The following is a 12,486-nucleotide window of genomic DNA, read 5'->3' as shown; positions in this document are numbered from 1 at the left end:
GTCAGCTATCAACACTTCATAATTAGCATAATGGCAACAGATTGGTATATTAGAATGTTAGTCCAAAATTGTAAATGTTTTCTTTTCTTTTTCTAGGTAAGCTGGGATTGAACCTAGATTCATAGATTGGGAATTTGGGATACAAAGCCTCAACCAATTGTACTACATCCCAACCCTTAAAAAACTTGTGGACATTAGGCTCCATAGCCCAAAAACTTCAGCATTGAACTCATAAAAATATTCCCGGGTAGTGATATTCCCCCATCCCATAGTTGCATAAAATATTTTTATGCAATAAACTTGTAAAGGGTAGCTCCTCCGGACCTTAAAATATCCTAACGATTTGCGCGTGTGTTGCGCTGGGTATCACCTCCCATATTCAGTAGAAAAAATAGGGCAGTGATAAATTCACCCCCTTATATGATGAATTCGCCTCTATTTTTCAAAATGGACCTACACCATAGGATGATGCAAACCGTCCATTTGAAAAGCCACAACGTAAATAGGTTGTGCCCCAAAAGTTATTACCATTGGATGATTCTAACCCTCCGATCTAGAGAGAGAATCACATTATGGAAACTTCTTTAGATGGGACGGTTGGGATGATCCTATAGAAATGATTTTTAGGGCGCGACCTATTTACGTTGTGGCCCGTCAAATGGACGGTTTGGATCATCCTATGGTGTGGGCTGTACTGACCATTTTGAAAAATAGGGGTGAATTCATTATAAAGAGTGGGTGAATTTATCCCCGCCCAAAAAATATCCCAAGAGTGATTTTCTCCTGTATAATAAATAGGATAACAGGCTACCAGCCCCAAGGATAGTGCTATCTATGGTGTCAAAATCAGCAGATATGAAGGATATTTTCGCCATTCAATGTTAATTTTCGTACGTAAGAGTAGAAAAGAGTAGAAATGAGATGAAAGTAAACAACACGCTACTTAAATTCTGGTTATAAAGGCGGCCACGAAGAGACGCAGAGAAAAGAAGGCTCCCAACAAAGCAGGAAAGAAACAACGAAGGAAGAGACGAGGAGAAACGAAGGGGAATATTCTATCCAGGAGATTCTATTCCGATGGACGGACAATCCCGGAAATGGATGATATTAGTGGCGACGATTTGGATCCAGGCCTTTACCGGCACTAACTTCGATTTCTCGGCATACTCTTCCAATCTTAAATCAGTGCTTGGAATCTCACAAGTCCAGCTCAACTACCTATCCGTCGCGTCAGACCTTGGAAAGACCCTCGGATGGTCATCAGGACTCGCCCTCTTATATCTCCCTCTGTCCCTTGTTCTTTTTATGGCTTCTTTGTTGGGTCTCGTTGGATACGGATTTCAGTGGCTCGTCATAAACAACTTCATCTCCTTGCCTTATTTTGTGGTTAGTAATTCTTTTGTTTTATTTATTAGATTCCCTGTGGATTTAGATATGTTGATTTCTTTCTAGCTTAAAATCTCCCATTTTTTCCCTCTCTTGAGAGGGTTATACACTGAGCTTTGGTGTATTGTTCTTATACTTAGATAGTAGATACATGTACATCCTCCTTACCCACCATTCGTTGTTACTCCTAATTGGATCTTCCAATTGAATGTGGGCCGTCGCCTTATGTATTTGTTAGAACCGCTGCTTCGCTCGATCTATATTGTCTATGGTGAGATGGACAGTCTCGATCATGTGGGGGTGTGGCACATTAGTGGCAAGAAGAAGAAAGGCATTGTTTCGTCCCCGATAGGCCTAGCAGGTGTGGGCTGGAACCTTGGGATTTGCTCATGGGTTGTAAGAGGACTTGCTTATGCATGTGATGCACACAGCAGGAAATCATACTTCAACTCGTAAGCGTGCCCTAAGGGAGCTTTGGGTGCGGACTGTGAGTTATCCACAGGGATTCTCCAGTTTTTTTGGTTGAGGATGGGGGCCAAAGACAGTGCATATTGGGTTGGGTTCCCACATGCATTGCGCGTATGGACCGGTGCAAGGGGCTAGCTATACTGTTTGCCTCTTGCACCGCGGTACGTCATGTGGGCAGGTCAATCTCTAGGTCTTCCATGAGTTCGTGCCGGGGCGACCTCGGTTGCCCTCGTGAGGTGTACACCTTGCGGATCAGTCCATGGTGTATCTTGCTTCTTGGATGACCAAGCCCCAGTGCTTAGCGGATTGGTGCGTGGCATCGTCATGCCTTGTACTCGATGGACTTTGCATTGGGCTCCAAGGCCTGATGCTCGATGTACTCGTGATGCAGGCTGATCATGAGAGTGAGTATCTAGAAGTGCACGTCAAGATCCGAGCCAAGTAGCCTGTTGAACAGCTTAGAGACTGTGTGTACATCCGAAGCATCAAGGGGTGTTGGCGTGTAGGGCCTTCAGAGCCTTGCACGATTGAAGGCTTGCCCTAGCATTCGTGCATGTTGGGGCGCCGCACGGGTTATTCCGCTGCTCAAACATTAGGCTTGTGACACTTGGGTCATCCAATCCTAGATGAAAAATGCATTCTTTTCAGATTGGAAAAAAGCTGCTTCTGTCATGAAAGTACGAATGAACAACTCAGTCGTTCGATCATGGTTGGCCACCAGATCATTATAACCAATCTATAAGTGGATATTTTATGTGAAGTGGTATATTGGCACCCTTTTCTCCCCTGGGCCAGGGCGCCAGCCCCCTCTAGTATATTTATGACTACCTTTTTACACTGTATAAAAGTGATTTAGTCCGAATCCATATTTGGCATTTGCTAGCAAATTCCCTATAAAGTGTCACATTGTTTACATGGGAAGATGGTCTGCTAGAATATCTTTGCCTGGTTAAGTGATTATTCATTGATAAAATTGCAGAGAAAAGCATTTGATTTTATTTTCAACCTTTAGGTCTCAGGTTCTATACTAGCTTACCTACCAAAAAAAATTGCAGAGAAATGATATTTCAACCCCCTGTACATGTGCATCTGTCCTTCTCCTTCTATCTTCCTGTAAAAAGTCATTTGTCACGAAAAAGACAAATGTGGTGAGATAACAATGCCCGTAGATAGATACAAACAGGAAATTGGTGGAAATGCATGTAATGAAGATCAAAATAAATTTAGGCTGGTGATATTGGCGCCACCATGTTGTAATAAATTTTTTTTTATCGTTTCATGTTGTAATAATTGCACTAACTCACCTTGTCTTTTCTTTTTTTAATTGGCTTCTGACAGCTTTTTGGGAACAATAGTAGGCTTTGGCAGCTGGTTAAATAATAAAAGATATTGTGAGTTAGTGCCATCATCAAAACATGGTTCTGCAGTATTCTAAGGCTCTGTTTGGATGCCAATATGCTAGGGAGCCTTAAGTATTTCCCAAGCAAAATAATGCACTTCTTGGTGTTTGTTTGCTAATTTAGTATCACAATCCATGGAGACTACTGATAAGAATCATAGCTAATTATTATTGTGTGGTGACGTGGCAGCCATGAGCTCTCCTTATACCCTCCATGCATCATTTCTCCAAAATGGTAAAATTCTTCGAGTAAAATTTTGATCTCTCTCTCTCCCCTCTCTCTTCTCTTTCCTCATATTGGTAATTACATCCCTTCCCATTACTTACGAGATTGGCAATCAAACACTACTTATCACTATTCTACCAGGTAAACCCTTGGTAGATCAAACATTACACAAGTTTTTCTCCTCCCTATTGACTACTTATACTACTAATCTACATGGTAACCATCTGCATCCAAACAGAGCCTAAATTCATTCCCAAGATAACAAAAAAGAAGCGCCAACTAATCTTTTGAATTGTGGCAGGTATTCCTTTTTTGTTTAATGGCGGGATGCAGCATCTGCTGGTTTAACACTGTCTGTTTCGTCTTATGCATACGTAACTTCCCCGTAAATCGACCCCTCGCTCTCGCCCTCACCACAAGCTTCAATGGAGTGAGCCCCACGCTCTACACCCTCGCGGCCAACTCCATCTCCTCCTCCTCCTCCTCCCTCTATCTCCTCCTCAACGCAATCCTCCCTCTCCTCAGCTCCTTCGCAGCACTCGTCCCCATCCTCCGCCACCCACCCACCTACCAACTCCCACCCGAAGCCGCTCGCCGTGATTCTGTCGTCTTCCTCGTCCTCAACATCCTCGCCCTCCTCACCGGCCTCTACCTCCTCCTCCTCAGCTCCGTTTCCTCTGTAGCGTCCACCGCACGATTACTCTTCGGCGGGGCCCTCCTCCTCCTCATTCTCCCTCTCTGCATCCCTGGCATAGTCTACGCCCGTGAGTGGGCCTGCCGCATCATCCACTCAACGTTCACTCTCCAAGGATGGGGTTTCAATCTTGTCGACGTGGATGATCTGGAGCTTCATAAGGAGCTTATCAGCCGAGAGAACAACGGCAATGTGGATTGGAGTGATGGGGAGAGGTTGAGTTGGTGTGAGAGGTTGTTGATGGGGGATCAATTGGTGGTGCTTGGGGAGGAGCACTCGGTGAAGATGCTTGTTTGTCGGGTTGATTTTTGGCTTTACTATTTGGCCTATTTCTGGGGTGCAACAGTGGGGCTGGTCTATAGTAACAATTTGGGGCAGATCACTCAGTCGCTTGGATTCGATTCGACCAAGACCACCCTCGTTGCGGTTTACTCCGCCTTCTCTTTCTTCGGCCGCCTTCTTGCGGCAGCGCCAGACTTTATCCGTGGGTATGCTCCTTTAACTGAATCACTACTTTTTTTTTTGTTTTGATAAAATTTTGCTTTTTGCGGTTCAAAACATAAACTGGGAATATACTGGTTGAGAAAATCCGCAGGGCAAATCAGATCCGTTTGTGCACAAATTTTGTGCACAAATTAAACAGAAAAGTAAAATAAACACAAACCACAAGATGAAGTGATGAACAACTAGATTTTTCGTTGTTTGGCCAAGCCTACTTCCACAGGTGAGAAACACGGTCTTCCACTATGAGAAAAACAATATACAAGGATTATAATGGATTTAACCCAAAACCTACTACGTCTAGCGGAACCATTTTATCATAATCATAGTTTGAAAACTCCTCCATGTTATCGTGGACTTCCCGAGTCTACTCTCTTATAACTTGGCTATGTTCCTGTCCAAGTCAGGCATTTTAGCCTACAAAGTTAGTCAAAACTTCTTTTGACTCCTAATTTATGACCTAGTCTCGTCAACTAGGTACCCAACCGCATTGTGTGACAAGGATTTGCTTTGGTCATATGATTTGTGTAAAACTAATGTGAAATTCATTAACAACTACGTTTGCCTTGCATTTTTAGAACATAAATAAGCAGTTAGCCATTTTCCATTATAATCAATGTAATCAAAAGATGAGATGTTCTAACACAAGGAATTACACATGAAGGAAGGTGTATTTTGCGCGTACGGGGTGGCTGGCAATTGCATTGACCCCTACACCGCTTGCGTTCTTATTGCTCGCGACCGCAAGTGGTGAGGTGACGTTACATGCCAGCACGGCGCTCATTGGTCTGAGCTCCGGGTTCATCTTTGCTGCCGCCGTCTCAGTTACTTCGGAGCTCTTTGGTCCCAATAGCATGGGTGTGAATCACAACATACTCATCACCAACATCCCATTGGGTTCTCTTTTATATGGCTCACTCGCGGCTGTAGTCTATGATGCCAATGCCAAATCAAGCCCCTGTGCCCAAGCTCCATTGCGTGAGGAGGTGGTGTGTATGGGCAAGAGGTGCTATATGGACACATTTGTCTGGTGGGGGTGCATTTCCATGGCAGGATTAGTGATTAGTTTACTGCTTTTCCTGCGCACTAAGCCTGTCTATGACCGTTTTGAGCGGAACCGGATTATGACCCAGCCGTTTTGAAACTCCAGTGGCAGCCCGTTGAGGGGAAGGGAGGCCCCCCAAGGTGCCATGTCCAACTATAAAGCCAGAATGTCTAGTGTCCTTTAGGGGCTGTTAATTTACACTCATCTGATACTATTAGATCCAACGGTTGAGATGTACGTCTAATACTCTAACAGGGGTGCGGGCATTTGCTCTATGAAACTTTTATTGAGAAGTGTCCAAAACTCAAGACAGAAGGTACTGTAAAGTAAAAAAATAAATAATTGGCCCCAGTAATCGTTACAGAAAAGATGTGGATATTTTTGTGATCACAATGAGAGGCTTTTCTTTGATTTTCTGTATCTTTGTTCTTTCCTTTTTATTTATGTTTGTGTGTGTGTCTGAGAGAGAGGGGATACTTGTTTGAATTGGCTAGAGGAATATGAAGGCAACGAAGTAGAATGTGAAGAAGAATATAAAGAAGAAATGGGACAACCTCCCACTTCAATCAAGCTTCATAGCATTTTCATAGTACTTACGAAGAATATATGCAAATGAGCTTTATCCATTCTGTAGTGAGAAGAAAAGGTGGAAGCTTCAGAGCTTTTCCCCAATGCTCCTGAAGAAAGTTGTACAAAAGAACTTCTACGTGTGAAGTCCATATCCTATTCGCGACAGCCTTTTCTTATAAAAAAAAGGCTGTCGCGAATAGAGTTTTTACTCGCGTTTATTTATACTGACAATCCTCTTTCATTCTTCTCTTTTTTCTCTAAGTATGGGCACACTGGTTGGGCTCGGAGTGCATCCCTTGATCATGGCATAGGCTCTGTCTCTTCGGGACGTATTTCCTGGTAGCCACTGCATAAGTGGGAAAATTAATGTTTTTAAAAGAAAGTCTTAATTGGCTTACCTTGCCTATCTCCCGTTTTTATTAAAGATTCTATCCTTTTTTCTTTGTGTTTATTCCTTCGATTATTTACTTCTCCACCATTCGATCATTCATCATGGCATTATTGTAATAGACAGTGGCACAGGCAAATCCAATGGTGGGAATTGGCCAAAAAGGGAATTGGGCCATGGGACCTAGTTGGGTAGAGAAAGAAATGTAGGGTGTGGAGACTGGAGAGGGAATGAGGCCACGTTATTTATAGCAGAGCATTGGCTGTTAGGAAGGCCTGACTTGAGGTGCTTATTATATGCTTTCCTGTATTTGCGATAAAGGTTGGATCTCAAATCAGTCCTTCCTAACAGCCAATGCTCTGCTATAAAGCTGATAATAAGCACCTCAAATCAGTCCCTCCTTTGGTCATTTAGCGAGGAAAGAACTTCGTGGAAGAAAAGGGTCGGTTGTTTCCTGAGGTCAATGGGATTTTTGGAGTAATGAAAGGGCAACTACAACAGGTACGTACCTCTTGGGTTGGCCGTCCCAAGAAGAAGGCTTGGGACTTGATAGTGGAAAGAAGGTTATCTACTTGGAAATGAAATCTCAAGTCTCTTGGGGGAAGAATCACCTTAATCAAAGCAGTGCCAGCCAATAGAAAGACGCACGTAGGTGAGAGGAAGTGTTCAAGCCAATTAAAGCAAGAGGTCGTGGTATTCGCAGATTGAGTGTCGTCAACAAAGCTTTGCTTGGAAAATGGCTATGGAGGTTTGAAGAGAAAGAGAACATCTTTAGACCAAGCTCATTGATTGCAGGTATGGCGCTTGCCCTGATAGGTGGATCTCTAAAGATGAGTATAGATCTGAAACTTTGACGATATGGAGTGGCATACCAGTGATTAGAGTTAAGTTTTAGTATGACAAATGGTGTCAGATTCAGAGTCTATACCAGTGATAGAATTAAGTTTTGGCATGACAAATGGTGCTCTGAGAGGCCTCTCGTAGATCTATTTTCCGATCTGTTCAGAGTGGCATCTAGCAAAGAAGTGTTTGTTCATGCTTGTTTTATCGGGGAAAGAGGGAGGGTTTCTTGCAAGGTTGACTTCAGGCGGAATTTCTTTGATTGGGAAGTTGATAGGGTGGCTGTCCTTACTAATCTCTTTGAAAATCTCTACACTGGGAAGACTGGGAAAGACAAAAGAGTTTGGATCTTGAACTCCTCTGGAACCTTCACGGTAAAGTCTTTTTACAGCCAAATTGCTTATTTCCCCCTTCTTCCCAGCTAGCCAAAGTATTGAGTGTCCCAGCCCCTCATAGGATTTGAGCATTTGGGTGGATTGTGTTGAAGGACAAAAATCCAAACGGTAGACAATCCCCATTGTCGCCACATGCTCATTATAGATCATTGTACGATGTGTGTGGAGGCGGGTGAATCAGTGGACCGCATGTTTATCCACTGTAAGTATTCTAGATTCGTGTGGGCTAAAAATCTTTGACAGGTTTGGTACCTCCTAGGTGTTCCGAGCCCATTTCTTCGACCACTTTGAAGCATGGTTCAATACACCGTGGCCTAAGAAATGCATGATTCTCTAGAAGACCATCTTTTTAGCCACAGTCTCGGTTCTATGGAAAGAGCGGAACTCTCGCTCCTCTAAGAACATTGCTAGAAGAGCCTCTTACTCCTTCTCGAGGATTTCAACCCTAATTATTTCTTGGGCTAGGATCCTTCCGTGCTTCAAGATGTATTCAACAATGGACATCAGACGTTGTTGGAAGGAGATATGTGCAAGCACGGATAATGAGGAAGTGATGACCCCTAGATGGATTCTCCCTGAGCCTGGATGGTTTACATTAAACTTCGACGAATCTAGCCTCAGCAACCCATACTTGGCTGGTATTTGGGGGCTTCTGAGATATGAATATGGAGTTACCAAATGGGCTTTATCTGGTCCTGTAAGTTTGAAGGATTCCAATGAGGCGGAAGCTAGTGCTATTCTCAAGGGGATTAGACTGTTGGCTAGAGGGGAGTTGGTTAATATTATTGTGGAGGGAGATTCTCTCAATGTAATTAGATGGTTAGATGCTGGAGGATCACCAAGTTAGGTTCCATCATACTCAGACGTTGACTAATGCAAAAGTGGACCACCTAGCTATGGCCGGTGTCGATCGCCGTTCGCTAGAGATCTTTGACTTCCTCCCTCCTTGATTGTGTTTGATCTTATATATTGTTTTGTTTGTTCATTCGATCTCCTCGGTCGTTAAGTTTTTTCTTCTTTTCTAATAAAATTCCATCATTTCAAAAATGAGGAATGCTAGACTCACATGAGCCCTTGCAAAAAATAAGGGAAAGGGCGCCCTCATTGGTCAAAACTGCTTTATGGCAGTTATGACCGTGATTTTCTGCGCATCCTAAATTGGTTTTGACTAATGAGGGCGCCTTTTCCCTGTTTTTTTCCAAGGGCTCCTGTGAGTCTAGCATTCCTCTTCAAAAAAAAAAAAGTAAGTATCTTATGATCCAAAAAGGTAATTTCCATGGCAATTTTCCTTAAGCCAAGATATATTGACCTTCTTGTCTTTACCTTTTTACCCTTAGCAGCTACAGTTGTGAAATATTCACCACTCACCAGGGGATCTTTTGTCACTAACACTTGTTCCTTTATTTCCAACTTGAGGCGGTGGCTCCATTTTCAATTCACACAATTTATCAACAACTGAGTAGAGAAATTGGTTTATAAAAGAAGGTTGTCGATATAAAAAATAAGAGGTGAGTATCCGTGGATGAGTAAGTTGAACGAAGTAGAAAGAGACTAAAAAATTTGAGATAGATAAGAAGTGGACCCCACAAGTCGGTGATTTAGACCATTCTGGTGGACCCAAACATAGTAAAAAATCTTAACCCATGCCAACAATATGATTTTCTGTTACAAGTAATGTAAGCAATGTTAGAGATCGATTTAACCTGATTTGAAATTTTAAAAGACTAAGGGACTTAAATACCTAAAATTAGAGATAATTATGGAGAGGAACTTAGGAGCATGAATGCATAAGTCTAGAATAGTGTAAGCAAGCATATCCTTGTAATAAATTTTTTTAGAATTTATTGTGAGGATCGTGACAAGATGCGTACCGATGATGAGAATTCGATCGGATGCGATCCAGACCACAAGTTGGTGACAAATAACCATTTCGAGGAGGGCAGAGGCTTTACAAATGCCAATATTAACATCATAAGCTGATCGAGACCGTAAAATGATGATTGGGCGTTATTTAACGTTCAGATTATTCGCACATCTTGATTAGGTGCCTCCAAAAGGTGCAATTCAAAGTGAAAAGTCACCAGATCGAAGGTATATGAATAGGCAAGAAATTCATCCTTTGCAGTGTAATGTGAGATTCCACTACGGATACCATATTCTTGTGATTTCCATAGCCTTCTTCATTTCTTTCACTTCGGTTACCTATATTTTGTAAAAAGAGAAACCGGTATGTCATAGACTTGCCAAATCCGGGGGTGTTTTGGGTCTGTTTCTATTTGTGCATAAGCTCAAAAGACCTGGATAGATTCTGTTTACTGAGCTTCATTGTATCTTGGAGGCAAATTCTAAAATATCCAGTTCACATCAATTCGTCAATTGGTTGGAGCGAATATTTTCTTAAGGAAAGCGACTTAGTGTGCACCTTGAAGTATCATTCTTTATATCTCCACTAAAGATTCGTATCCCCAACCAAGTTTTCTTCTACAAATATTACTCTGTACTCTATGGATACACCATGTCCCAAAAATCAAAATCCTCCAGTCAGACTATTGTAATAACCCTTGATTTCCTAGGTAATCTCTTAATTAATGTGGGTTATTTCCCTTTTAATTAATTACTAACCATCCATTAAAAAGGAACAAACTGGGAATAGACTCTTGAATATTCAAGCAAAATTACCCTATGACAGCTAAGTGAAGGTTCTTGAAGGTAGAATTACCATGTCCTCCATCCAAAACCGACCCAGGAGTGGGCCCAGACCATTCATTGAGTGGGCCCCAATGGAAATAAGTCTAAGCCTCAGAAAATCTCCCACGTCTAATCCAAGCAACTTGCAAATATGGACAATTAATAACGAGAAAAAACAAACAGTCAGCATTCAACATGAAAACGTTCATTCATTGGAAGGTTATGATTGTCGTGTGGAGGAGACCTTTGGCATCCATGATAGGGCCCACTGACTGAACCGACCGATGAAAAAACAAGGAAAGAATAGTAGAGGGGCGGTTCAAGATGGGGCCTATAAAACTATTAAGCATGGCTGATTTCTGTCCGCTTCGAAAAAAGAAACTGAGCATGACCCACAAAGATGGAGCCCTTATATGGTCCAAAAAGCAATGTCATTTTCCTCTCTTTTGCATGCGTATTCAATCTCATGGGCTACCACATGAAGTCTCAGCCCCTAGAAACTACGGGAATATCGTTCCCATCTCCTTTGAAACGCTTCCTTTGGTATTAAACTTTCCAAATTCCAATCCTACATCAATGTATGACAGAAAATTTAAACATAAATCTTGATTTGTGGAGGCACATAATCGTTCAGAGAGGAGACATAGTCCATCCATGGCGAAGCCTAGCAGATAAATGATTTGGATCATTAAAAAAAGTGGTCTCCACTTGTACTTTTGCGAGCTCAGGCATCCATCATATAGCAACTGATCAGCCCATAGTATCAAAAGGCTTTGAACAAACGAGTCAGGTCGATCGTCAAGTCTGGTCTGCCTTTCTGCACCAACCCGAAAACCACATTATCCAAGCACTTAGACATTATGGGCCTTGGGATAGTTTTTCTCACTTTCTAATAGGTAAGCATAATTATGAAGTTTAGACATAATATAAATTTGATAATATAGTTGAGGAAGACTCCCTCACTTTTTAGCAGGAGTTGATAGATTCAATCCCTTTTCTTCTCTTGTAATCTTTGTTGCCTTGACGGTCTGGGTCATGTGATTTTTCTAATAAAATCTCACCATTTCAAAAAATATTGATAATATATATACTTAGATTTTTGGCTACACTAAGAGCAAAATAAGTTGTCTTTTGGTTGAGGGCATCCACTTTATTAGGGGTGCAAGTTTGGCCCTGTCAGCCCTGACCCGCCCTGAGCCCGAACAGGGTCAGGGTTCATTTTTTTAGACCCTGACTCAGGTCGGGTCGAGTTCTGGGTTAATGCCTCGGGTAACTTGACCCGGCCCGACCCTAACTTTCTATTATAGAATTGAACCATCTGTGCATGTTTCTTTTGCTAATGTTTTCTATTATCTTGGATTGATGTTTCTTTAGATTATTATTATTAATTATCTCTGTTAGCCGTCATGTTGTTGAATTCATATTGTCTTATTTTGTTCCATTTTTCTGTTTATTGATCATTTTATTCTATATGATAAGTGGTTGCTTTATTTTTGGCACTCTTAACAGGTATTTGCACTAGGGTCAATAAGGGCCGGCCCGGCCCAGCCCTGCCAAATCAGGGCCAATCAGGGCGGGCCAGGGCCAGCACTGAGCCCTGTAAGGCGGGCAATGGGTTGAGGTTTTTCGGCCCTAACTCAGGATCAGGGCCGAGATAATGGGATCCAGGGTTGGGCTAGGGTTTTGAAAAATCTGACCCAACCCGACCCTGTTGCAGCCCTACACTTTATAGACTCTACTTGATGGTATCAAGAATATGTGACATTTTTGCATAAAAACACCAATTCAAGAATGAAAAGAAAAATATCAAATTAAACTGTGAATACATTAATGATATTAATTTCTTTCTAAAAGTGCTTTAATTATCTGAATGTAACAAATAGATT

General features: G+C 42.1%; 1 protein-coding gene across 2 annotated transcripts; it reads left to right on the top strand.

Annotated features, from left to right (window-relative positions):
• The first annotated feature begins 955 nt into the window (after positions 1 to 955).
• LOC143884809 (protein NUCLEAR FUSION DEFECTIVE 4-like) lies at positions 956 to 12,175 on the top strand. Of its 2 annotated transcripts, none has more exons than XM_077388609.1 (3): positions 956 to 1,386; positions 3,781 to 4,661; positions 12,110 to 12,175. In XM_077388609.1, exons 1-3 carry the CDS (start codon positions 1,078 to 1,080, stop codon positions 12,120 to 12,122), a joined length of 1,203 nt encoding a protein of 400 aa, XP_077244724.1. In that variant the 5' UTR covers positions 956 to 1,077; the 3' UTR covers positions 12,123 to 12,175. The 2 variants fall into 2 exon arrangements, with proteins under 2 accessions (XP_077244724.1, XP_077244723.1); XM_077388608.1 differs by lacking the exon at positions 12,110 to 12,175 and adding an exon at positions 5,339 to 6,139.
• The last annotated feature ends 311 nt before the right edge of the window (positions 12,176 to 12,486 follow it).

The sequence above is a fragment of the Tasmannia lanceolata genome, unplaced genomic scaffold (assembly GCF_043159265.1).
Source record: "Tasmannia lanceolata isolate RefF3 unplaced genomic scaffold, GAP_Taslan_0.1 ptg000008l, whole genome shotgun sequence".
NCBI classification, from domain to species: domain Eukaryota; kingdom Viridiplantae; phylum Streptophyta; class Magnoliopsida; order Canellales; family Winteraceae; genus Tasmannia; species Tasmannia lanceolata.
Note: the sequence above shows the minus strand (reverse complement) of the source record. Positions and strands in the feature narration are given on the sequence as shown.

Coding starts and splice junctions, on each gene's coding strand:
- LOC143884809 (XM_077388608.1), top strand. CDS start 1,078: ATGGACGGACAATCCCGGAAATGGATGATATTAGTGGCGACGATTTGG. Junction 1,387..3,780: donor TCTCCTTGCCTTATTTTGTG/GTTAGTAATTCT, acceptor GAATTGTGGCAG/GTATTCCTTTTTTGTTTAAT. Junction 4,662..5,338: donor GCGCCAGACTTTATCCGTGG/GTATGCTCCTTT, acceptor TTACACATGAAG/GAAGGTGTATTTTGCGCGTA.